The 27100-nt window shown below is 36.3% G+C and overlaps 2 protein-coding genes across 4 annotated transcripts; one reads left to right on the forward strand and one right to left on the reverse strand.

The window, feature by feature from the left end:
* Positions 1 to 7081: 7081 nt before the first annotated feature.
* Positions 7082 to 19983, reverse strand: slc5a6b (solute carrier family 5 member 6). Of its 2 annotated transcripts, XM_063007427.1 has the most exons (17): positions 19880 to 19983; positions 19652 to 19766; positions 17301 to 17737; positions 16248 to 16313; positions 16059 to 16110; positions 14786 to 14853; positions 14550 to 14704; positions 13847 to 13987; positions 13618 to 13747; positions 11376 to 11464; positions 9196 to 9308; positions 9038 to 9108; positions 8797 to 8883; positions 8536 to 8711; positions 7917 to 8023; positions 7655 to 7776; positions 7082 to 7551 (listed from the first exon to the last, which is right to left on the reverse strand). In XM_063007427.1, exons 3-17 carry the CDS (start codon positions 17646 to 17648, stop codon positions 7420 to 7422), a joined length of 1857 nt encoding a protein of 618 aa, XP_062863497.1. In that variant the 5' UTR covers positions 17649 to 17737; positions 19652 to 19766; positions 19880 to 19983; the 3' UTR covers positions 7082 to 7419. The 2 variants fall into 2 exon arrangements, with proteins under 2 accessions (XP_062863497.1, XP_062863496.1); XM_063007426.1 differs by having other exon boundaries at positions 19652 to 19977.
* A 633-nt stretch (positions 19984 to 20616) lies between these two features.
* cenpo (centromere protein O) lies at positions 20617 to 25236 on the forward strand. 2 transcript variants are annotated; one of them, XM_063007785.1, is made up of 6 exons: positions 20617 to 20694; positions 22024 to 22175; positions 22989 to 23124; positions 23231 to 23499; positions 24252 to 24414; positions 25101 to 25236. In XM_063007785.1, exons 1-6 carry the CDS (start codon positions 20673 to 20675, stop codon positions 25208 to 25210), a joined length of 852 nt encoding a protein of 283 aa, XP_062863855.1. In that variant the 5' UTR covers positions 20617 to 20672; the 3' UTR covers positions 25211 to 25236. The 2 variants fall into 2 exon arrangements, with proteins under 2 accessions (XP_062863855.1, XP_062863856.1); XM_063007786.1 differs by having other exon boundaries at positions 23234 to 23499.
* Positions 25237 to 27100: the final 1864 nt, after the last annotated feature.

Below are 27100 nucleotides of genomic sequence, written 5' to 3' on the forward strand. Positions count from 1 at the left end.
ACAAAAAGTTTAAACTAAAAACTTAAAATAAATACTTACAATTATTACAGGATTACTTCACAAGTATGGTTTTCCTTTCTTGTATTGTAGTACATACCTCATCAGTAAAAAATGCAGCTCTAAGTTCATCAAAACTTTTGCCTTTATAAAATAATGACTGAATGGTGAACGATCCATTAACAATCACTGGAGAAACAAAAGATTAAATTAAAATGTAAATTTGTTTATGCATGCATGAGATATAGAATATTTCTATATATGCTATACAATTTAATTTTTCAATTTAATAAATTCAATTTTTTTTTTTCAACCTTTTCATTCACCTCTTAAATGGATGCAATCAAATAAGCTTTATGTAAAGGGCACAGAGAAGTCACCAGCTGTGATCTATCAAAATTACTAACTTACTAACTAAGGAATTAGAAAGCCATGCCACACGTTTTCTACACCACCAAATAATTAAACCCACAACAAATGTATTAAAAGACAAAAAGTATGTATTCCAATCATTGTACTCTTCAAGTGTATGCAAACTTTACAGTATTTATTTTAACTGTATTTAATTGTATAAAATGTTCTTCTATTACAACAAAATCATGCATATCCTGACAAAGTTTTACCTCTTCGTTTAGGAATACACACAGAATAGGAATCTAAACCGAAAATTAGACAACTGTTTGTTCGGCAACAGTCCGGATGCTTCGTACACACTTCATTACTCCAGTTGTAGTTTCCTTTGCATGTACAGTTGTTGGAATCACACTCTAGTTTTAGATTGGATAGAAAAGTAACAGAAATTAACACTGTGTAGGATGAAATCAGTTACTGTACAAAGTATTTAACTACATACATTATAATCACATCAGTACATGGCCAAAAGTATGTAAACGCCCTTTTTACTCATTTTTACGTTTCAGCCAAGTCAAGCATTAGTTATGCGTCTTCCCTGCAAGAGCTTCCCAGTGATCTGTATCTGTTAGTATAAAGTAGAAACATCTAGTAGGAACAAAAGAGCTTTGTGGCAAAACACCAATTTGCAAAACTAAATTATTTAAAGCTGCTACATCATGTACAATGAAGCATCAGCTGAACTGGTATACAGCACAATTATTGCTCTCTGGAGTAACTGATCATACTCCATCATATTCTGACAGGTGAATCAAGTTTAGGTAAAAGCCAGGAACATTCTACCTTTTACTACTATATTCATTTAATCATTTTCAACCACAGCTTTTCAGAGTTGTTTTGGGTCTAACACCAACAGTGATGGCACAGTGATGGTAACTTAGTTACTTTATTGATTACTTGATTTTTAAAAGTAACTAAGTTAGATTACAAGTTACTTTATTAGTTACATTCAGCAGCTGCCGTAATGCAACTGGAGCTGCGTAGGCGAATGAAGCGGAATAAGAAACAAGAAAGATAGCGGAAAACTGAGTCCTCTGTTCACAAGTGTAAGTAAGATAAATAAAATAGATTTTTTAAAGACAAATAAATAACAAAAAGACGATAAATATTGGCGAGTGGGGTTTGTAATGAGTCTGTAACTATGGTGATATTACGTCATCACGTCCCCACGTGCATACTGCACACTTCTGTACTGAAAGTATGTACTTCTTTACCGGCCGAGTAGTGCATACTTCCTCCAATCTAGTGCATACTCTGTAAGTATGCGATTTCGGACGCAGCTCGTGACTTAATTGTCGCATAGGCCAAACGTCACTCCCCGAGTTGCAAAAATAGTAACGCACAGTAAGTAACGCGTTACTGACATCAGTGAACACCAACCACAAACACTTAGCACTACAGCCACAAAAACACCCAGGACATGGTGGTAATCTCACACAAAGTGCGGCCAATCCACCTTCTGCATGGTTTCGGAGGCAAGAATGGCCTTATGCACAAATAAAAATCTATAACAAATGTTTTCTATGTTTGTAGGTAAATGACAGGGCCCTCTCCACAACCCTATTCTAAAAATGTGGGCTGATTGGAATGCTGGAGTCAAGACTAGCACACTTATGGCTGAATGGAAGTCTGCAATCATGTTCCAAAATCTAGAAAAAAGAAAGCTTTTTCATAATGACGAGGCCCATATGGCACTAGAGGATTGACTTCCTATATTGACTCTATACATTTTCCACTTCTGAATGTGAGTTTGAGTGTCAGACGTCAAGTAACCTTTGGCCATATAGTTTAGAATAATTCAAAATCAGTATTTATTTTTGAACATATAATATTTGGAAGTGTTTACCTGTTGTTATAGCAATATTAGTTACTGATGCATTGTGACCTTCAACATTTACTTCGAGATTGTTGAACAGTGTGGTAAAATTACTTAGTGCTGTTTCCTCGATTTCAAGCTCAACATAGTAAACTAATGTTGAATTGTCTGGTAAAGACAGCATACAAAACAATGTAAAGCTATGTTCTTATAGTTTATAATTATTTATAGACGCAATGATGAAATAAGAATAAGAATAAGAGAAAAGAAGAAATGTTTACCTGTAGATGAAGCCTAAAAGTTAACAAAAACCACATTAACTACATAGTATGTGCAGAATGCAACATTATGTACCACACACACACACACACACACACACACACACACACACACGAACACACAAATACACACACACACACAACATACCATTAGATTAATGTCCAATCAGTAGATTAATGTCAATTGAAGTAACTTCAATGTAGACCATTGAAGCCACATCAGCAGGTGTAGTATTTCTTTTCAAACTGCTAAAATGCAACATTACTGGACAGCCTAACATAATTTGAGGACTGCGCTAACTGCCACCTTCTGGATAGAGAAAAATCTAGTGTTTGCTAGTGTCAAAAAAATGTTTTTTACTTGCACCCAGATAACAGGATCAGTTATGCTCTCCCAGTCTTCTTAAACATAAAAGTCTGTTGGGACTTAAATCAGGATTCTGCCTTGCTATTTCATAAAAACGGCTAACTGATGCAGAAATGTGGGTGTTTTAAAGTTGTGGTTCTTGGGTTCATTACGGTGCTAACAACTGCTCTTCATTCATTCACCGATGTTAATCTGTCATCAGTAAATGTTTTCCTTGTAAATGTTACCTTTCTTACCCTGTGAATAGATGCTCTTGTAATCTTAAAACCTCTCTCAGAATTTATAGTGTTCCAAGAAGACAAACATAAACAAAAAAACTGAGGACAAAAAGGTTTTCTTCACAATTTCACTCAAGGTGACTTTAAAAATGATGAGAAAATGCAGGTATGTTATTACTTGTGAATAAAGAAACATTGTGCCTATTGAAGCATTTATTTTAAAAATAAATACATTAGAATAAGAAAAAGGTCAAATTAGAATGTCAACTTGTAAGCATGCCAAAGTAGCACCTTACTTACAGTATATTGCTTTTTTTTGTACCATATAGTATGGTATATATGGTACTATAGAGGATGACGCCACAAAAACCTCTTGTTGTAACCACTGCCTTACCCTGGTCAGGGTTAAGTTGGATCTGGTTTCCCCAAAATCACTGGGCACAATGCAGAAACACACCCCAGACAGGACACCAATCCATCACAGGGCGTTGGCCACCCAGACATAGTCAGTTATGTCTGTATTTAGATGCCTGACCAACCAATAGCACCGCTGTGGATTTAAACCCTGTATCTCAGCAGTAGAGGGCTAGCATAATTTACTGCTACGCCACATAACCGCCATATGCCATGTTTAGTGTAGTATTCTCAAATATACACATAAGTATAATATACTAATTTGTTTGAGATGTTTATTATGAAAAACTGAGCTTCACAGAAACAAAAATCTTTCCTACAAGTCCAAAATTGCTATTATAAAACGGATAGTTCCGGTCCTAAAATCTGATTGGCTGAGCCGCGTTCGAAGCCGTTGTAAAATCCCCGATAAACGCACACCTAGGACCACCTCACATCATTCCATATCAATACGCCACTGAATAGAAAAAATTAATGTTATTTTCGCCCTCATGTTGCCTAGCAACACTGTTAATCGAACTATTTTGCGTCGCGGAAGAATGCTTTATTGTAAGTTTATACACAATAAATACATTTATGAATTAAACATTGTTGTATTTATTATATTTTATGTTGACCGCCATTTTATAAAAGCAATAAGCCACTCGAGACCGTGCATTACTGTTATGATTTTAGCACGGGGAAAGAAGTTTTAGGCACTCTGCTTCACGTCGTGCCAAAAACGTCATCCCCGTGCTAAAATCACAGTAATGCACAGCCTCTCGTGGCTTATTGCTTTAATAAATGACGTTTGCAGCATTTATTTTTGCTGTGGTAATTCCTGTTTTACTGTGCTATGTGTTTAAAGTACAATGTTTTGTAAAGTATAATTTGTTCTCTGATGTAGTTAACACAGGAACCAGGCTGGTTGTAAAGTCCTGTTAAATTGAATTAAATCCATGTACTTATTTTCATTTTTAAATAATATTTTCCTCCAACAGGATTATCAACATAAATTCTTAGCCATTTTTAAGCAGTTCTTCAACTTTTTTAATCCAACAAACAATTCTTAAAAAGCTGGACCAACCTTAAGAAACATGAGTATAATGAGAACCAACCAGGTGGTGGATTTCATTTTGAGGCTAGATCTCAGAGACAGACAGAAGCAAAATAATCGATGTAAGAGGAAACCCTGCAAGATAAAAATGAATCTTAAGAATAATATGGAGCTGTACAGCACAAACACTAACTACAGCAACAATGTGGTTACCACAGATGTTTGGTTAATCATTTATTTCTTCATAAATATGAACATTTGCATTTTGTGAAATAAAATAAAATAAATGAATGCAGATTTGTGAAAATAATTAAAAGTCTAAATAATGTCATGAGAAAAAAGTTTTTAGCAAGCAAAAGATACCATGCTATTTATTCCTCTAGTGGTTAACAGTTAGAATAAAAGAAAATTAATTTCTTACCTCTTCTGAAGTATCTTTGTCTTGTACTAAAAACTGAACTATTTTGCATTCCAAAAGAAAAATTTAAGTCATGTTGAAATTATGAAATTTATTTCACAGCTTTGCTAAGCACCTGTTAGGTGCTTCCATTATTGAGCTCACAATGTTTCATATAACTAAACTAAAATAACTGTCACGTCTTTGCTCTGTGTACCTGTAGTGGAATGTGTTCGGCTCTGAAAGGCTAATGTATTCCACACAATGTGTGTTTCTATGATCAGGTCAGCTACCACAAACTTTACAACACACGTCATAAAATATTCAGGCCCTGTCTGCTTATAACAGGACCTTTGATTTGACTTATATGGACTTCCAAAAATACTGCACAATTTATTTGCAATGCAAATAAACTCCAAACCTCCAGCAGCTATATTTTAACAACATTTCATTATTCAATTTTATTCACCATAAAACTCTTTCTAATTCTTTCTCAGTAACTGCTTAAAGGCAAGGATCCAACTCAGTTCTTCAAGGCACATTTTGATGTGCAGCATCCACTCACTTATTGTGGAGGGTAAATTAAGTACTGAGGTTCATTTTTATATTTTACTTATAGCTATTCCTCTACTGGTGGGATCCAGGGTTTGAATCCCCAGTGGTACTGTTGGCCAGTGGGACATCTACCTTCAGAAATGATGAGCTATATAGGGGGGAGGACCTGCGATGAATTGGTGTTCTGACTCTGTGTAGTATAATCTAAAGCATAGAACAATCAATCAAATCAATTCCAAAATTTCTTTAACAAAATTGTATTTACATTTAGTTTTAAGTATCTACCTTCATTCAATAATAGAAATCTGTTCAGAAAATTTGTTCAGAAAGATCCTTGCAGAAGTACCCAAACATGTTGCACTTGTAGTTTGATGGAAGTATGTTTTAGATAATATTAGATTTTGGATAATCAACAAAGTAGACATAGGCCAAAGGGTATTGCATAATGCTGCCGAATTCTGGAAACCACTTTGGGTCAGGATTCTAATCACCCCATTGTGCAAGTCATTTCAGTGTGGAAGTCACCAACTTGAGAGCCAGCAAAAGAGCCCCAGACAATTATGCTTCCTCCTTCATATTTGACAGTTGGTGTCCTTTTGTTTACCAGAAACACAGAAAAATGCTGCATGATCAAAGAAGATTAAAAATAGTGATAAAACATGGTAGTTTACTGCTTACCATATTCAGGTTATTCTGTCTAACTGTTTAAATACAAACAGGAGTAAGTTAATCACTTTAAAAACACTACCTGTCATTACTGCTTATTTTTAAAGTTAGTCTATAAGAAAACCCTCAAGCCAACATGATGGATTTTATACCATTTAACCACTATGGACCAATCAAACTTTTGACTCAAGCCTTGGTGGTGGATTTAAAACAATATTTGGTGTTAAAACAATGTTAGTAGTATGTGGATTGTGGGTTATGCTTTAAAACAAGGTGAGGTGTTAAACAATACCAGATTACAATACCTTTATCCAAAGCTGCTTAAAATTGATCAATTAAAGTTTAAATGTCTTGCTCAAAAACCCAACAGTGACAACTTGGCAGTGGTTGGATCTGAACCAATGACCTTCAAAACACTAGTTCAGTACTTCACCAACATACTGTTATGATTTTATGTAACTAGCCAAACACTGCTAGCCAATTTGCTTTTTAACTGATTTGTAACATTTTCTTAAACTCACTTCTATGACTTCTATTTTCATTGCACACATGAAATCTCATTTACAAATACAAATAAGTGAATGAAAGGACTTATTGACACATACAAATGAGCTGCCATGTTAAAGATAGTATGTTTGAATATCATTGTATAAAAAAGATAACAGCGCCAGTATATGTAACATATTTGCATAGGTTTTCTTCCTGATATTTTTTTCTAATAATCGTATGTGTCCTCATAACAGACATACACAAGAGCAACTGTTTCTACACAGTTTAGGTCCAAAATTATATGGTTCAAGTAGAAAAGGTACAAATCCAATACATTGAATTACCTGGTGAAAAAAAAGTATATTTTAGTCCACAATTTCAATTTCTTTATATTAAACAAAAAAAAATACAACAAAAATTATGACCTTGTGCATGACCTATTTTTATTTCATGCTACATTCAGCCAATAAACAATAATTGCACAATAAAATGTGCAGAGGTTTGTTCCCTATAAAGAATGTTAACTTATTTCCACATAAAAACTTATTTACACTTGTCACGTCATGAATTTTTATTTGACTTGATTTTACAATGAGTTAATATTTGTAAGGTACTTTACATTGACTTTTCATATAGTGAACTTTACTCCTTTTTCATTATTAGCTCACATCTGTAGTTGACATGAATATTTTTTCAAAACAAAGCAACAAAGCAAATAATAATAGCAAATGATAATACTCCAGAACAGTTCTGCACATCAGTATCTGATGGCTGTTCACACTGAGGTTTCCTGCTCCAAATAAGATCTTTGGCTCAATGGTAGAAAGGTTTTTCTTTCTTCTTCTGTACCTGTGTTTCTCTCTGGCTTGCCATAACCATTTATTTGTTCATGATGGGTAGTAATTTGCTGTAAACACAGAAACAAATTATGCATTCAGCACTTACAATATAAAACAAATCATGCTAATGTGTGAGGTGTTGCATTTCATGTTGGAATTTACTAAAATTACCTCTGCGTCTAAAGTGGGATCACAAAACAGCTTGGGTTTTAGCAGCATTTGCAGGACTGATTGCATTCTATCCACCAGGGGATAAACAGTGTCTGCGTTTAAGTTGTCTTTTTTTGTTGGACCTGATTGGGAAAAGACATGAAAATATTAAAATAATATTTATGTAGCTGACACAAACATCTATACAAGGGATAGAGAATATGCATCTAATAGCATCATATGTCAGTAAATCATTGTTTTGAGTCCAAAATGATTCTCCCACCTGTAATTAGACTGACAAGGAGTCCAACAAGAACCACGATGGAGGAGTTGAAGGCACTGTACCACATGTATGAAAGAGAATAGAACCCATGCAGCCCAACAGATTTACTAAAGGAAAAATGAATACGAGTATTGAAAACAGGCAGAAGACACCAACAATTATGGTAAAAAAACAACAACAACTACAGGACAGAAATGGACATGAAATAAAAATGGAATTGGATTAAATCTATAATGTAAACTATATTCCTAGGGCCTGATTTTGCTAATTAAGTAATTGCCATTTGCAGTCTCTATGAAACAACAAGCTGGAAATGTAAAGCAAGGGTACAGAAAAAAAAGGTACATTATTGGTCAAACTAATGTGATTTTTAGCCAAACTACTGCGAGATGCCTTCAACTTCACGAAGTGCACAAACATTTTTTGTTACGACTAGATCAGCAAGATGCTAATCCAATTCTCTGGCTTTCTTTGTGGCACTTAGAATTTATTGTGACAAGTGACTGACTGTCCCTGTCAGTAACTTTTGACCAAGGTGTGGCTCACAATGTTCCAATTTATCTCAAAGGTGCAAATAATTTCTTTTAATAATTAATGTAATTTTAGCAATAAATGTTACCTTGGTTCATCAGTGATTGAAGTTAATATTGTTACAGAAGCCACAGTTCTATTTGCTGTTGCTCCTGAATCGGTGAAGTTCTCTGGATGTATGGTACTTGACATTTGTGCTACAAATCCACCAATGCCAACCCAGAAAGCCATGACCAGACCAGCAGCCAGCCCTGTCACAGCACCCTGCAAGAGGAAAGTCAACCAAAAAAGCTTAGCTCTGTGACTCTGCTCAGTATTTATTGCAAACGTCTTCACTACAGATACTTACAGTGCTATTGGCCCAACGGAAAAATATCCCAAGACAGAAAAGACCCAGCAAGGGACCTCCTACCATCCCAAAGATACTGAGAGCAACCTTTAAATGAGAAATGTGGTAGGAATGTTCAGCATGAAGTATGAATAACTATGTTTCAGAATGTTTCTGTTGGGTTTCATTATTACTTTATATTTAGACTATTTAGTTTATTTAGAGAAGAAACACAGTAGTGACCATAACACAAATTGCTTACCTGTAAAACAGAACTTTTCAACATATGAATGGCATAAGCCATAACAAGGCAGACAAGGCCATATAAAAAAGCTACATAAAGAAATAAAAGTACATGTTTACATGAATACTGGATAAGCTAAATGTTTCTGTGCAAAAGAAATAACAATTATTTCTTACCAAGAGCTTTGGACAGCAATGTGGCTCTAGCGTCTGTCATAGAGGGATAATATGGCTTGATTAAATCCTCCATTGTTACTGTGGCCAGTGAATTGAAAGCCGAGGAGATTGTGCTTTGGAGAACAGAATAACATTCAAATATTAATACAAATTTAAATTAATCTGGTCCTGATTTAAAACTTAAGTATTCAATGCTATGCAAAAATTGGACACATGATTTCATAATTTATTTATTTTTTCTTCCTTAGGCCTAGGCTAGTTTCTATGAATTTGCTAAACTGAATAAAAAATTTTTTTTTTACATTAAACAAACAAAAAAAATGTGGCATAACTTTTGCTCATGCCACATTATATGATTTATTATACAAATTAAATAAATATTATATATAAATTCATCAATATGTTAATTTAACAAAAAGCAGAAATTGTACATTAAAACTTACAAATGTTCTTTCTTATAAAGGAGGTGGTAATGTTTTTTTTTTCTTAATTTTTCTTTATTTTTACTGAAATTTAAGCACAGGTGTCCAGTTTTGCAGAAGGCTGAAACCTGAATTACACACAAAGACTAATCAAACAGTATTTACCTTTATAAGTATTTAAGACTAAGTTAAAGTAAGGCTTTTCTTTATCAAGTAAAGGTATAAACTTACATGCTTATGAACACACGTCAAGAGAAAATGATGTTATTTCTCAAATTTTCTTCTATATTAGTTCAAATGGGTGATTTTTATTCAGCATGAATATAATGATCATGAACAAATAAAGAGATTCTGCACCTCAGATCCACAGATCATTTAAACAACATTACTCTGACAGATCTATAACAGACAGACCAGGGTTTTTCAACTTCAGCTGTGGAGGTCCAAAGAATTCTCCATCTCTAAGCCACCTGCTTAAGCATAAAACTGAGTTGCAAATGCAAGTCCACAGTCAAGCTAACTTTAGATTAAAATCATCAGCCTAAAGCTTGATTGTAGTTTCCGTCTAGTCACGTGGATAAATAAAAGCAGGAGCAGAGTTTCTCCTCACACAGGGTCTTTGAAACCCTTTACAATGTAAGCCAGTATTTAAAAATATTTTAATACCATTTGTTTTCGAAATTGGATGTCCAACAAGCTTATGGACAGGTGTCCAAATAGAGTGACCTTTATTTAATCTTTTCATCTAGAACAACAGCCAATCTTCTGAGAAGGCAAGAAGCTTTAATGTCTTTCTTGTAAGAAACAAGTAATGTCTTGTAATGTCTTGTAATGTAATGTCTTGTAATGTCTTTCTTGTAAGAAACAAGACATTAAAGTATTTCTGTGAGAATTTGTGCTCATAGTCAAAAGAACATTTGTATGGCTGAGCACTAGGTCCAGTTCAGGTGTTCCTGAAGACCACTGGACCAAACTTTTCTTCATGTAGTTATGAATCTTGCTTTGTGAACAGGGGAACAGTCAAGCTGGAACAGGAAAGAGCCTTCCTTAAACTGTTGCTGCAAAGTTGAAAGCATATAATTTTCTTTATATAATTGTTTTATTATAACTGTTAGCATTTGCTGTGGTTGAAACACATGAATTCAGCAATTAGAAATGGTGTCCCAATACTTTTGTCCATACAGTGTACGCACCTGATTACACACAACACATGTAATCCAATGCCAAAGTAACTGACCCTTCTACTAACTGTCTCTATGCTAATACACCACTGCGGAATGTTCAAACTCACAAGTTCAACTCTCAGCAGAGCCGCAGACCTGGCCAAGCGTCCAAACGAGCACAATCTGCTGTGTAGGTAAGACAGTGTGTCTTCCTGCTGCCATTGCAATATGTGATCTACGGGACTGGTTTGGGTACCTGTGTGCGTGTGTGTGTGTGTGTGGTGGAGGATGGGCACATGGAGCCTCCAGGGGTACCGCACAATTGCTGACCCTGCGCTCTGACCCCAGCTTTCAAACGAGCTGGGCTACGCAGGAAAATAATTTCATTGTACTGTACATGTGTATGTGCTCATGATAAATATAAATATCTGTTCTGGGATTATCTATCATCAATTAATATATTTTTGCAGCTACTCAGTCACTGAGGTCAATGCAAAGTATGCAAATCTGGTCCTAACCAACAATGTTAGCATTCATTTGGCTGTAAAAGCTCGGGATGTTTTATAGCTTTTGAATGCAGTAATTTTTTCCTTACCTGAGAGACGCACTAAATAAGCATGCAACGAATAATCCAGGAAGTCCAGGAAGGTCCTGCAGCATGTCCATGACAAAGTACAGCACCATCTGATGTGAAACATCAAGTGTAGAAAAGGTAAACATTAAGATAGAAATACAAATACAAATGATCATATTGAAGTACTCCATTGAAGTACTATTTCAGCATCAATATTCTTTTTAGCTGACAGTGTAAAGATACATTTTGTATGATGTATTGTGTCTGTCTGAATATAACTGAAAAAAATTTTACACAAATATGGCATCAAATTCGAGACCCAATGGCATATTGCTATACCATCTAAGCGCCCCTCAATTTTTAATATTCTAGGGTGGAGACGCTCTATAATAAAAAGCAGCCAATTTGCCTCTGCTGTGTCATGAATTGGTGTGGCTAAATCTGATTCTTGTAGAGAAAGCCCTAAATCAGAATTTCACCTTTAAAATACTCTACAAATACAGTTACAAACGGTTTACCATACGAACATTTCGAGTTACGAACTATCTTTTTCAACTTAACGTACGAACAAATTTCGGATTACAAACAGAAATTCGCGAAACACGTGACATCACGAACAACTTCACTCCAACCGTATCTCTATATATAGACTGTGAGCGAACATTCGGACAGCAGACGGTGTTTTTTCGGTGTTTTCTTTATATTTTGTAAAATTCAATATTAGAATGTCCCCAAAGACTGTGCATAGGAAGCGTAGTGCTGAAAAAAAAAAAAATCTATTACATTTGTTGTGTTGTATAATTATTCCTGCCAGTAGCTGTCACTGTGTATCAGACAGAAGGGTGAGTGAGAGAGAAGAAGGAAATCGCTGAGTAAAGTATTCTTTCTTTCGTGCAGTTACACCTACAAAATACAACACTACTGAAATAAAAAAGAAAATAATAAAGAAATATGAGAGTTATTGTTGTTTCTGGTAGATACATTTTATATAAAAAGAAGAAAATGTACTATGGTGTTTTTTATGTACAGTACTACTGTGAATTGTTGTTTATTATTATTTATTACAGGAATGTCTATTCTATAATTTAAGATTAGGGGAAAACATACAAAAAAGCATTTAAGACATTAGAGAGATTAGGTAAGAGGGTGGTTGGGAGGTCTGGCACGGATTAATTCTGTTTACATTATTTCTTATGGGAAAAATAGGTTTGACTAACGAACATTTTGACTTAAGAACAGCCCTTCGGAACCAATTAAATTTGTAAGTCAAGTGTCCACTGTACTTTAAATACTTGTATTACCACAATCCTGCAATAGTCGTTTCCCATGTAATATGCAATTCGCCAGGGCCGGCGCTGGCATTGCCCCCCCAAATTGTGTCTGTGTCCCCCCAAGCAGGGGCGTAGCACCAAATTCTGGGCCTTATGCACAAGAAGTGACCGTGAGCCCCCTTCGAACCGAGTCCGACACGCCCCCCTCCCCTTAATTGGCCTGCGCTCGGTCCCGTATTCCTCCGACACGCCCCCCTCCCCTCGGTGAACCTGCGCTCAGTCCCGTATTCCTCCTACACGCTCCCCTCCCCTTGGTGAACCTGCGCTCGGTTACGTGTGACCCTATCCACTTTGGCCCCCCCCCCCCCCCCTGCAACGCACCGAGTTCCACTGCCCCCCCAACCGCAGCGGTCCAGAACCGGGGCTGCAATTCGCTGTGAAATTCAAAAGTTAATGTTCATGTTTAGCAATTTTTCATTTTTCATTTGAGTAGCGTTTAAGTGCCTCACGTATACTGGTTAACTGGCAATATAAGGCAGTCCTAGCAATCCTAACCGATTGCTAACTTACGCCAATTAAGTTAGCAATCGGTTAGTCAAAATGTCCAAGATGTTGAAGTGTAAAGCAGCTAAAAACACTACTCAGGTAAGTGAGTTTGGAAAATTCTGTTGACGCAGAGGGGTGAGGGGGTGTCAAAACACGGATGAGCCTTGCACCGTCGCTGAATGTTCTAGGTTTACATTCAACTATTAAGGTAGGCTGTGTAATGTAGCTTCTATTTTTTCTATCGTTCAATATATTGGTGTTATTTAATAACTGCAGTGAAATGTGGCACTTTTGTTGATTTTTGAAACAGTATGTCTGTAAAATTAAGCATATTTTCCCGTGGATTTAGTAGGGCCATATGTGTTACATATATATTCTAAATTAATGAAGACCTAAATGGCACTCTTTAATGTTGACCGTTATGCTTATATTTTAGATATGCTGACCTGATCTTTAGAGTAGACATACTGTTTTTGTATAGGGTTGTTATGACCATAACATGCAAACATCACAAGTCCCATCAGACAGCTTAGAGCCAAAGCAACCTGAAGACAGGGAAACACCATGTAGCATGACCTACAAGAGATTGTAAATGACGTCAGAACAAGCTTTACAGGGGAGAAACTAGGCTAAACATCAGCATTCAAAGAAAACCCACTTTAACCAAGTACTTACATCACAGCCTCTTTTTCTGTCCGAGAACTAAGGTACCTCTGCACTTGTGCTTGGTTCACCCCATACAAAGACAGCAACAGAAACACACCACCAAACGCCAATGTCCAGAATGTGTGTCTCACTGTAGGGTCTGGATTTAGGCTAAAAGAACACGAGAAAGAAATAATGGAACATTCACAAAAACATAATTTAAAATTTTAAATACATATATACATTTTGTTTAATTATTATTTATCCATTACTATTTAATGATTGGTTGATAAGCTGTTTGATTGACTGACTGATCTTTTACTCTTGCTTTTTCCCCATTCAGGCACCATACTTGCTTTCTAAGTCCCACATCATACACAACAGCTACAATATAGAAATAGTATAGACCAGCACATCATTTCTCCAAAAAACTTGTAGCTAACCAACTGCTTGGTTACTAGTTGCAGCTAACGGTCTCATCAGATAGGTCATGTTCGAAAGAGGGTGCTGGGTGATGCATAGTTAACAGCAGAAAAAGAAACAAAAGAAAAAGAAGCTTCAGGTCCAGACTATACTGGTTTACTTTTTTTTTTTTTTTTTTTTTTTACAAATTATGTCAAAACCTTTTTAAAGCAGTAAACATTAATAGAAGACAATTTGGATACAGATATTTCATACATATTTAGCATAAAAAGATCCTACAATTTTTTTTGAACAAAGAACAATTTCTCACTCTATGCCCGAGATGCGATCTCCCTCTGTCACTTTCCTCCAAACCTCAGAGAGACCTCCAGCCTTCTGCACACCCACTATGATGACTGCCAGCTGACCTGCAAACATCACCACTGTCTGAAACACGTCAGTCCATATAACTGCCTTCAGGCCCCCCTGCAAAGCAGCAAAAAATGAGTCATAAGAAACTATTCAACAAGATAACCATGATTTTTAAGTAGCAGAAAATTTGTTTACCAGTGCTGTGTATACTGTACAAACGAGTCCGGTTGCTAATACTGCTCCCCATAAGTGAAAACCAGTAACTGAATTTAAAATAAAAAAGCAAGTTATGAGTTTACAATCTGAACTTATGCTTAAAAAACTATTTAGTACAATGCATTTTGGGATATAATAATGTGGCTCTTTTGTCATATGGCTCCTCTTGTTGTTAAGTACAATTACGTTTGTGGCAGATACAATGGATGGATTGCAATAGATTGATGCCCTGTCCAGGGTCCTTACGCCCAATGTATCATTGTGTGCCTGTACCTGACGTGGTTGAATTTTTTTTTATCCAATACATGCACAACAGATTGCCAGGAAATCAAGCTCTCTGTAATTCTTAATATATCTCAGTCCTGCGTAAGGTTTCATAGTAGACCTTTTACTGATTCTGAACACTTGTAAATCAAGTAAGAAATCTGAGAGCAGAGTTATTTTCATATTTTTACCATTGTTAGAGATTTCAAATATAAAGGCAAATAGAAATACTATTATTGGCACTAAAACCTATGTGAATTTGCTTGTAAATACGCATTGATGTTGGATTTAAATAGTTCTTTCATGAATGATGCCAAGATTGTGTTGCATTCCCCCTACGCTTCAGAGTGTGGTATGTAATGAACAATACTTATGACTTGACTTGGCTGGGTAGATCAGATTAGTTAAGGTTAAATTATACTGACCAACTGGATTGTCTGATCACTTATGACCAAAAAAAAATATCGAAACACTTGTTGCAATTGTCAGGGGGTCAATGCGGCTAATTATTCTGTTCTGTGTGCCAAGCATTACAGCCATTGATGAACCTAATTACTGGACTAAAATCCAGCTGGTTTGAGTTGAGTTCTTGAAGTCTGGGAATTGCCACACTACGATTTGAGTTATAGGTCTATGTCGACTGCGTACTTTAATGTGTAATTTCCACTTGGTCAGTCACAGGTTTTTGAGGATTATGATGTTTCAACACAGTGGTGCTTGCATCAAATTATGAACAAGAAAAATAATTATTTTAGATATTTAAATCAGCAGACTGTTTTAAATAAAAAGGACACAACTCCTTAATAAAAAGTCTGATTATACATTGACTTGGCTTAAATGAAAACCTGCAGCCACTGCAGCCCTTTGTGCTAAGCTTAAAATACCTATGGTTGAGAAAGTTAAAATGATCTCACATGGTAAACATAATGTATATATATTTTGTATTTCTATATTCGTTGCATTTCAAACTAAATTCAAAGACATTCACCTGCATTTAGTGCAAGGGCTGGAGTATATACACCAACACCCATGTAAATGACCTGCGTGTACAACAACAATTAACAAAGATGTGCAGTTAAAACTAGATTTGCATTAAAGATTTAAAGACTTGTTAAAGATTTGCATTAAATCATTTATCATATTTAGGTATTTTATACTTGTTTGGATTAATACTTACCATCTGAAAAATGAAGGTGACTGTTCCACATATTCGGACCACTTTAGAGAAACGCAGCTCTAGATACTGAGATGACAGACAAATAAAAAGGAATAGTTCTTCAACAATGACGGTACGTGTCTACACAAAATCTATACTTCTATAATATACTATATGTCCAAATTTATGTGGACACTCTCAAATTAGTTGTTCTGGCTAACATGCAGTCATGCAATTTCCTTAAGACAAATGTTGTAAAGTAGCCACACAAGCTTACAAAAAGTGATTGCTAAGTGTATAGGCATGTAACACAAGAACAACTGTTGTTCCTAAAACAGACTGGAAGCAACACACAATTATTTATGGGAAGCTTTAATGATTGCCGTGACAGCTTCACATACATCCAAAATCACCCTCTGCAATACCAAAAATAATTTGGAAAGGTATAAACCATAAACCAGTAAAAAAAGCTTCTTTGTGTGATTCATCATACTTTACCAATTGGCAGTCTGTCTAATAAATCTGGGTTTGTCAGATGCCAGGAAATTATTACTTACCTAAATGCCCAGTGACAGATAAAATTTCTGGGGGAGGAGGACTAATAAACTGGAACTTTTTTGCTGGCTAAGCCCCCTGTACTGTACATATTTGAGAAATTGTGGCAAATGTTTGTGGGTTATTTCTACTTTAACATGAAAATGCCCTGGAGGTCTAAACAGAAATGGCATGTCAAGAACTGAACTGGCCTTCTACCCTGATCCTAAACTTGAACATGTTGGAGCATTAGAATGCTGACAGCAAGCCAGGCCACATTGCCTAACATCATTTCACAACTTAACTAATGCTAATGTCTGAATAAGAATGCACTCATATTCAAAAACAAAGTGTTAGTAAATAATGTATGTGCAGCACAACTCCATGTTATTGCCCATTGTTTTGGACTAAGTGGTTTTACATGTGATGTTTGAGTGTCCACCTACCTTTGGCCATGTACTATAACATTGCATTATTTGACAAAAAATTATGAATTAATAAATATATCATAAGTATTGGGAGCAGTCAGCAGGACTAAACCTGGTATGCACTATTGAGATGAAGTCTGTAGAACACAGGAATAAAGATGTGGGCTGGAATCAGGAGGCCAAGGATGTAAGAACAGCCAATGAACCAGTACTGTGTACCGTTGGTGTAGACTTCCGCTGGTGTACCCACTACAGCAACAGCAGACTGGAATGTAGCCATGAGAGAGAGAGAAAGGGGAAGGCACTTCATAGATCTGTCAGCAAGCAAAAACTCCTGCGTGGTCTTCTGGCGTCCTCCAGAGAGTGCATGGTACAAACCGATAGCAATGGAGGCCACCAGAAGCAATGCAAATAACACAAAGTCAATAGGAGTAAAGTACTTCTGTCCATTGTTGTCCATACTGATGCGTCACAACATTAGATTTGCTGTTTCTGGGAACAGAAGGATTTTGTTGCAGTCATCCATCATGGACTGAGGAGAACCAGCAACTATAAGAAGAGTTAAATAAAGGTTATTCACCACAGTAATGTGTGTAGCAGTTAGCAAAATCTCAAGACCATGTTGTGGAAAAAACAAAGTTATAGTGTGTTCGAACAGTTAGCTTACTATTCATTTTTTTAATGCATTCCCCCAATTTTTCCTAAACTAGTAGTATTCAGTTGGCGTTCGTATTTCGGTGGTTTCTTGACTGTATGCACCTGTTAGAACGGGTACAACTACAATAACTAAATCCACATAGTTCTGGCCATATACACTGCCTGGCCAAAAAAAAGGTGCTACATGGGTGATTATGTTTCAGCTGGCAACAAGTTATTTAACCCTAACTAATGCAGTGAGTAGCTTCTCATTTGTTAAACAACCATGTCGAAAGACACATCCTGTGGTCGTGGAAAAGATGTTAATCTGTTTCAGAAGGGTCAAATTATTGGCATGCATCAAGCAGAGAAAACATCTAAGGAGATTGCTGAAAGTACTAAAATCGGGTTAAGAACTGTCCAACGCATTATTTAAAAGTGGAAGGACAGTGTGGAAACATCATCTTCCAGGAAGGAATGTGGTCGGAAAAAAATCTTGAATGATCGTGATCGGCGATCACTTAAACGTTTGGTGAAATCAGATCGTAGAAAAACTACAGTAGAACTCAGGGATATGTTTAATAGTGAAAGTAAGAGCATTTCCACACGCACAATGCGAAGGGAACTCAAGGGATTGGGACTAAACAGCTGTGTAGCCTTAAGAAAACCACTTGTCAGTGAGGCTAAAACCGGTAAAAACGGCTTTAATTTGCTAGGGAGCATAAAGATTGGACTCTGGAGCAATAGAAGAAGGTCATGTGGTCTGATGAGTCCAGATTTACCCTGTTCCAGAGTGATTGGCACATCAGGGTAAGAAGAGAGGCGGCTGAAGTGATGCACCCATCATGCCTAGTGCCTACCGTACAAGCCTGTGGGGGCAGTGCTATGATCTGGGGTTGCTGCAGTTGGTCAGGTCTAGGTTCAGCAACGTTATGTGCCCAAAGAATGAGGTCAGCTGACTACCTGAATATACTGAACGACCAGGTTATTCCATCAATGGATTTTTTTATTCCCTGATGGCACGGGCATATTCCAAGATGACAATGCCAGGATTCATCGGGCTCAAATTGTGAAAGAGTGGTTCAGGGAGACATCATTTTCACACATGGATTGGCCACCACAGAGTCCAGACCTGAACCCCATTGAAAATCTTTGGGATGTGCTGGAGAAGACTTTGCGCAGTGGTCCAAATCTCCCATCATCAATACAAGATCTTGGGGAAAAATTAATGCAACTCTGGACAGAAATAAATGTTGTGACATTGCAGAAGCTTGTGGAAACGATGCCACAGCGAATGCGTGCCATAATCAAAGCTAAAGGCGGTCCAATGAAATATTACAGTGTGTGACCTTTTATTTGGCCAGGCAGTGTATAAGCTCTTATAGGTGTTCAAATGAGTTGACCATAGTGACCCCTAGTGCCATGTGGATAGAAAAGTTGCCATCTTGGGATGCCACTCATGTCATATAAAACAGGTGATCATTTAGAATAGGTAGGTAATACTGTTAAATGGCTTTTAAATTGAAAACTAGACCCCAAAAGAGCCAACAGAGCCCATCAACGTAGAGATCAAGCATTAACACACATACTGTTTTCTTGGTGTATGCAACACATGCACTCACCTACCTAGATTTAGTGTGTGATTAAGCTTTAGCCCACTGAGCCCCAATAACAAACCATATTCTAAAGTCACCTAGATCTTTTGCCATCTTGACCCAAAATTAAGAAGAACTGAGCCTGCTGATTATGTTATAAATGCTACAGGTCGTGGTTTGATCTGACTTGTTTATTAGGCAGATTTAACCAGGTAACACAGTGCAAACTTACCTCTGCATCTAGTGTCCACACCACAACATATAAACCACTTCCTCATTCACATTACATCTCCTAAAGTTTTGGTTACTTCCCACGTGCGCTCCTCGGAGCTCTGATTTCTCTACGACTGAACACACGTAAAACCAGTTCAGTGTTCAGCTGGAATAAAAAATCAGTTCTGGTCCACTGTGGTGCAGCAGATCTAGTTGATATGCGGTGTATTAGTTACAACATGCTTACCCAAAGCAGAACTCACTAGCAGGTGAGAGGTCATGGCTTTGGTACAGTAGCGCGTCTCTTTTAGACTGCGTAAGTGCGCCATATACTGACGCTCCACAGCCTATTGTTTACAACAACCGCCATCTCCCAGTGTGAACAAAAGCAGCCTTCACACGCTCCTTTAATAGATGTGATTCCTAGCTTAACAGAATTTGTTTTGGAAAAACCTGCGTAGTAAATTGAATGCAAATTTTAAATGTAAATATTCATCATTATTTACTTACTTAGGTATTATATATATATATACGCAAAACGAAATTTTGTAAAACAAGTCACGCTTCTTATATTCAATGCTGCAAAAATGTTGCAATGTGTTTTTATAATAATAATAATAATATAAAAATAAAAAGTGTTAGAAATGTGTTTTTTGTACCACAAGAAAAATGATTGTGAAGTGTACCTACTGTAACCAAAACAGATTCCCTCGCATGTATGAGCATTCTCATTGTGAATCTGTTTTTTTTTAATCAAACATTTTCTACATCAAACAATTGTTTTCCATTGAATGCACACGCACCACCTTCATTTAATTAAATCGCGATAATCGAATATCTGTTACGACATGAATTTACAATTAATGTTTAGAAACTAGAAAACCCACATTTAAGGTAATTCTAAAAGCAAGTGAATGTAGCATTGATTCTTCCTGAGTCGACGTTTGACAGCGTCAGTATTTTTTTGTTACTTTGGGTTGGACTCACAGAAAGCGCCACATTTAAAGACTGAAAATTACTTTCTGAAGAAACTAAGTAAAATGGATATCGTAAACCATAAAGGTACATTTACGTCCGTTTTTACACTGGTTACTTATGCTAGTTAGAGTATTGATCATTCAGAACCCGGAGTTTTCTCAATTTTAGATACGAGCTAGTCAGCCATTTAGTGTAATTTCTTAGTCGGACAGTTAGTATTTTCAAGAGTTCATACGAATTACATTATAGTGTACAGCATTACAATGTAGACTATACTTGAAGTGAAGCTATATTTTTGAACAATTTACACAAGCTAGCGAGTTTTATTTCTTTCTCAACCGTTTTCGGCAAACCCCGCCTCCTGCTAGCTGGGCAGGTAGTAAATTCTCCAATCAGCGGACTGCTTGTGTTGAGTAGGTCAGGCAAACAGCCAATTGTAGCGAAGAAACAGGATTTGTCGGAATACAGGTGGGAAAATGTAATGCACGATAGATGTGTATTTACATTTACATTTTCGGCATTGTCAATGCATTGTTTTTCCAAAAAAAAAAACCCGACATAATTACAAGAGCACATTAATGTAAGCTTTGAGCTTTACGAAGCTGGAATTTATGGCAGGGCCACCATTCAAACACCTTTCGTGTCAAACACTAATCCAAAAAGTTATCTAGATGTAAGAAAGTCAAAACCTCAACTCAAACAGAAAAAGTCATGTAGTCTGGTGAATCAACTTTTTTTTTTAACATCTGGATAGATGGAATGATTGGAGTAAGTCAAACACATTTTAATCCACTATGTCAAGTGACAACTGTGAAGTATGATAAAGGATCTGTAATGGTATGTGTAGCCATCTGGTGGAAATCATTAGGTCCGCAGGCTAGCACTCGCCTCATCTGACACGTGAAGATCTCTTCCCAAAATCTAACACCGAATGTCACTCTAGGCTTACCAAAGTATTGGGGTAAATCCCCATCCAGACTTACCACCCTCATACACAGCATAAAAAGAAATTGTTATTACCTTAATTACCATTTTAAAGTATGTTAAATTAATTTATTGTTAGGGCGGCACGGTGGCTAAGGGGGTAGCACTGTCGCCTCACAGCAAGAGTTTGCATGTTCTCCCCGCATCCAGATGGGTTTCCTCCGGGAGCTCCGGTTTCCTTCCACAGTCCAAAGACATGCAAGTGAGGTGAATTGGAGATACAAAATTGTCCATGACTGTGTTCGATATAACCTTGTGAACTGATGAACCTTGTGTAATGAGTAACTGCCATTCCTGTCATGAATGTAACCAAATTGTAAAACATGATGTTAAAATCCTAATAAACAAACAATTTATTGTTAACCTTCACATGTAACAGACTGACTTACTGAAAACTGTGTCTTTGTCTTAAAATGAAATACATTTTAGGTGTGTTTGATCACTTGTTAATGTTGGAAAGAGCAGAAAATGCAGGACTGCAGAAAAAGCAACAGCAGGAGCGTCTGCAAGAACTTGCTGCTACAGTAGAAATGCTCTGTGCAAGAAGAGATGAAATTCAGGCTGAAACTTCAGCATTAAAGGTATTTAACCAAGTAAAATGTGTATTTCGTTATCTGTTTTATCTCTGTGCTATTTTTATTTATGAATATTTGAACTCATATTGTACCACTGTACAATATACAACTGTATAACAAAAGAAAGGATTGGAAGTTTATTGGAAAGTGGAATTGGAATGGTTTATTATTATAACAATAACAGGTCTAATGCTTTATGTTCACAAATGTTACAGTATAATGAATCTTTTAGTTTTGCTGAGATAAATCAATGAGCACATTTAATCCAAATTTGACTACAGTTTTTAATGCAAGAACACAACAACAATCCTGAACTTCCTGGCAGAAACAAAAATAAAAATGAACAAATAGAAACAAGAAAAATGACTTAAAACACTGGTCATGCCATAAATAACACACACAAGTGTATAAAGTCACGTAAAAAAATCAAATAAATAAATATGACTACAGTTTTTAATGACATTTTTGCACTGTGAATGTTTATATAACATTTCTGGAAAAGCTGAGACATTTTTAAAAATGCAGTAACAGCAATAACTTTATTTAACTGGCAAAACTACAGAGAAAAGATTCCCAGTGTTTTCACTGACCTACTTCATTGTATTGTCGTGATGCAAAGACTCCAATCTCCCACGCCAGACTATTAAACTAACACAAAACTCTCAAGGAAACACTTCAGATGCTGAGTTCAGTTAAATGATTTAAAAATATCTCTTTAATAACCCATCCCAACACATTTCAGTTTGCATGTAACTGTCCATGAATATAATAAACAGTAGTTATAAAAGTATTACCCATTATTCTATTATTTCACCTCAGACTTTAAAAGATAAGATTGGCCAAGGACTGCCGATAGAAGAAAATAAAATTGAGGAATTTGTTGAACACAAGCAATCTCTGCTAACTTCACGGCATATGCAGCTCAAGGACCTTCAAACTGCTTATCACCTGATTGGTAAAAAATAATGTCTACATATGTACTGTACATTACAATTACTGTACTTTATCAATTCTCTGCTTGCTTTATGTTGTTTTACTCAAATGTAAATTCTTTCTGTTAGCAGGGTTTGACTTTGTAGAAAGTAAAGAAGGCAAAAGTGTTTGTGTGACATTTCACACTGCGTATGAGGGTGTCTACTTGGAAACATATAACATGGAGCTGGACCTTACACGCACAGTGCAGATCAGTCGTCATAACATTCCTCCATGTATACCACTGGAAAAAATCACCAAGGAGAATCTACAGTCCGATTTTAAAGCCTTTCTTCAGAACCTAAGCCTTTACCTAAATGCTTTAACTGCACGCAAACAGCAGATTTCTCTCATTAAGGTAACAGGAATTCAATTATCTCCTAAAGATTCTATAAGTTTAAGAAGTTAACTATATTTTGCATATATGCACACTATATGGCCAATCATATATGGACAACACTGGTAATTGGTTTGTTTGGCTTTTTTGGTCACATTTGTTGCTAACATGCATAAAATCAAGACTAGCAACAAGGTGAATATTGTATGATAGGGATACCAATGGTAAGTGCTATTATTGTGTAAATTAGGCATGTATAGAATAACAATGATCTTTTTCTATGAGTTTCAAATTACCTCTAATAGTTATGACATCAGATTGTTGGGAGCTTCATTAACAGCATGACCATGGCTGAGCCGTCGCATCCAAGACTAAGATCACCAAGCATGACGCCAAGCATCACCAAACAACTTGACTGGCTTTTACAGAACTGACCTTAACCACATCAAATGGCCTCATAAGCTAATGCCTGACCACTTCAATGTTCTTTAGCTAAATAAAACAATATCTCAGTGTTTTAAAATGTGGTGGAACGCTGCATTCTATTCTATTCTGTTCTGTTCTATTTCATTACATTCTGTAAAAGTAGGGGGTTTTACAAAAGCAAATGTGTAACCAACATCGTATTGATGCTCATGGTTTTGTAATTAAATGTTCAACAATCACGCATTGATGTGCATAAGTCATCATTTTGGCAATGTAGTATATGTTTAACAAGTGTTAATGTATCACCGTAATACTTTATTTGTCTGTTTGAATGTATTGGGCTACAGGAACTTGTTGGGACAGTAGAGGTGCTTGAGAGAAATCAGCTGTGCAGTTTTCTTGCGCTCGTGTGTAAAGCACCATTGGAGAGTGATGAAGCTGTGTTGTGTACACTGGAATATGCTGACCTCACTCGATCTCTTCCAACCCACGTTACTATCAATAGTGAAAGTAAGACTAAGTAAAATAATGTTTTACCCAAGCAACACAACTGCAAAGTTTGCATGAAATAAATAACATGTCTGGGGTGTTTCATTCATCAATTAACCAGATGAAGAACTGCTCCTTTTTACATTTTATGCTAATTATCTTAATTTAAAAATATTTTATTAATTAAACAAATAGAAAGGGTATTGGCTTTCCTAAATTTCCCCAGTTATGATTGAGTGAGTATGTGAATATGTGTCCTGTGATTAATTGGGCAGTGGTGACAAGGTCAAGTTCAAAGGGTGCATTAAGGCCTACTGTGTGCTTAAACAACTTAATTGTAGCAAATAAGTAGGATATTTTATTTAATTTGTAATAGCATATCCTATATTTAGTTTAGAAAATGCTTCTTTAAAAAAAGAACTTTCGAACAGAATTTTATTGGCATGGCACTATCAACAATAAAAGTTTTCTTAAAGCATCTTAGTATTAGTGCATTAAACTCTAATGACCAACTGAATGGTCCATTTACAAGAATTTGCAACTTTATTAGCAACTTTACTCAGTTTTATTATTGAAACTGAGTGGCAGCATTAAGTTTATCACATACCTGGGCAAGCAAAAGTAAAACTGAGGAAGCACATTAAAGTGAATTTATTTGACCATTTTTTTTATTAAATTATTCTTGAATTCTCTTTTTCTGTTTACAGACAAAGCACTTCTAGAATCTCCACAGTGGAAGAAAAACCAAGCGTTATTCATGGAGTCTCCAGTTCACAGTGCTCTTTTGACCATGAGGAAAATGGGAAGCATTTCATGAACAAAGCAGTAAAACAGTTTTCAGGACTTTGCATTCCTATCAGTTCTTAAATGCAGACAGTGGTGCCAGCAATGCTGGACAGAACCTTTATCTCTATGTAAAGCATTGGTACCCGTAGCGAAAGCGTTTATATTGACTTAGCTGTTATCACCAGGTTATTTGGTTGGCTCAGTTTTCTTGGTTAGCTACACCAACTTATTTAACAGAACCACCACTATTAGGAAATATTTTTTCTTTTTTTAGTAAGTTAATAAGCTAAAGCTTGGTTCTATGTTAAATAAACCAAACCTTTTATTTGTAACATAACATCTAAAGCCCTGTGATAAAGTTATTGTTGAGTGATAACAACAGTAGAATGTCTGTCTAGCACAATAAGAAAGGGAACAATAACATTACATTTGGTAGTATTTAATTATACATGCCTTGTCCGTAGTTAACTTCAGTGCCCGGACATACAAATGCACTTTTCAGTGCATGGGCACAAATCCCCAAAAACATACTTCAAAGTTTTGTGAGAAACCTTGTCAGAAGAGTTGCAGAAAAGATCACATAATGGTCACTCTATTTTAATACCAGCTAATGGTCAGGTGTCCAAATACTTTTGTCCATATAGTGTATTATAGTGCCCTGTGTTTCTGAAAAAAAAAAACAACGACATGGACCCACCTTGATCCTGACCAACGTGAATATTTGAATTAGTGGGAGAAAAAAAAAAGGGTGAGGCTCCCACTCACAGTATTGCTGTTTACGTCATCAACACGCTTTAAAAAGCGCCTCCGAACCCGCCTATGTACGTAAACCTAGCTCTTACCTTGCGTTTCCGTAGTATTGAGTTTTTGTTTACCTCCTAGCTGTCTCGCGGTTTGCATTTGTACATATTTATATATATTCTGATATTTTTAGTTGACATTGTACTACTACAAAACCACGGCCTTGTATTTACACGGGTAACGATAGCGTCTATTTACCATAAAGTTAGCTTTAGCGTGTTAGCATAGCACCTAGCTGCACACTATGCTGGGGGGGGGGGGTCTAGTGTGTCTATACGATATTACAGATAATGTAACTATTTATTTTTTTAAATAGTCAAATAAAATTATAGTGCTCTTCCAGATGGTTACTGTATGTAAAAATCAGGCTCAGTGAACTGTTAACTTGGCTTATATAAGTGCGACTTTGGAACAGTAGAACATTCACAATTCAGTTCAAATGGCTGGAAGCCGGGTAGCATTGGAGTTCTAAGAGAGGAGGTTGTAGCCTTACAAAAGGTGTATAGTACAGACATGGACACTTTAGAACAGACAGCTGCAAACAGACCAGCAGGAAGCAGTTTATATATGCAATTAAATTGTATCTAAGGTCCTGAGAAAAATCTGCATTTTCTGTTGAAAGGTTTCTCGATAGAGCTGTTTCAAGCGTTCCTTTTTCTTTCTCTTCTGCTCCTCCTGGTTTGCCAGCTCTTTTTCTGAAATGCTGTCGATTAGAGCAATGTCTTTGAGTTGCATGATGGATAACTCACTTGCTTTAGATGAACTGATTCTATAGGTTGCAGAGCTTTTTGGCAAAGCAGATTTTGTGAACCTTGTGTCCGTAACCTTACTATTATTGCTTTTATTTAAAAGGGATTCAGCTGAAAACATCCTACTGCCAGCTGGTGCTGATCCTAAATGGTGCATATTTTGCATATTTGTCTCTAATATTTCTCTCATTGTGTTGTTTACAGTTGCATAAGGCTCACAGACTCTCAAATGCAGTAACTTTTTGTGTTCTTTCAGTAGAAATTCTTTGTCTTGATGGAGCAATTTAAGACTTAGTCTGTATTTTCTGTGAATTTGTTCCATTTTCCATTGAAGATGAGTGTCTTCTTTATGATTCTTTAGCCTCACATCC

The sequence above is a fragment of the Trichomycterus rosablanca genome, chromosome 13, assembly GCF_030014385.1.
Source record: "Trichomycterus rosablanca isolate fTriRos1 chromosome 13, fTriRos1.hap1, whole genome shotgun sequence".
Classification (NCBI taxonomy): Eukaryota; Metazoa; Chordata; class Actinopteri; order Siluriformes; family Trichomycteridae; genus Trichomycterus; species Trichomycterus rosablanca.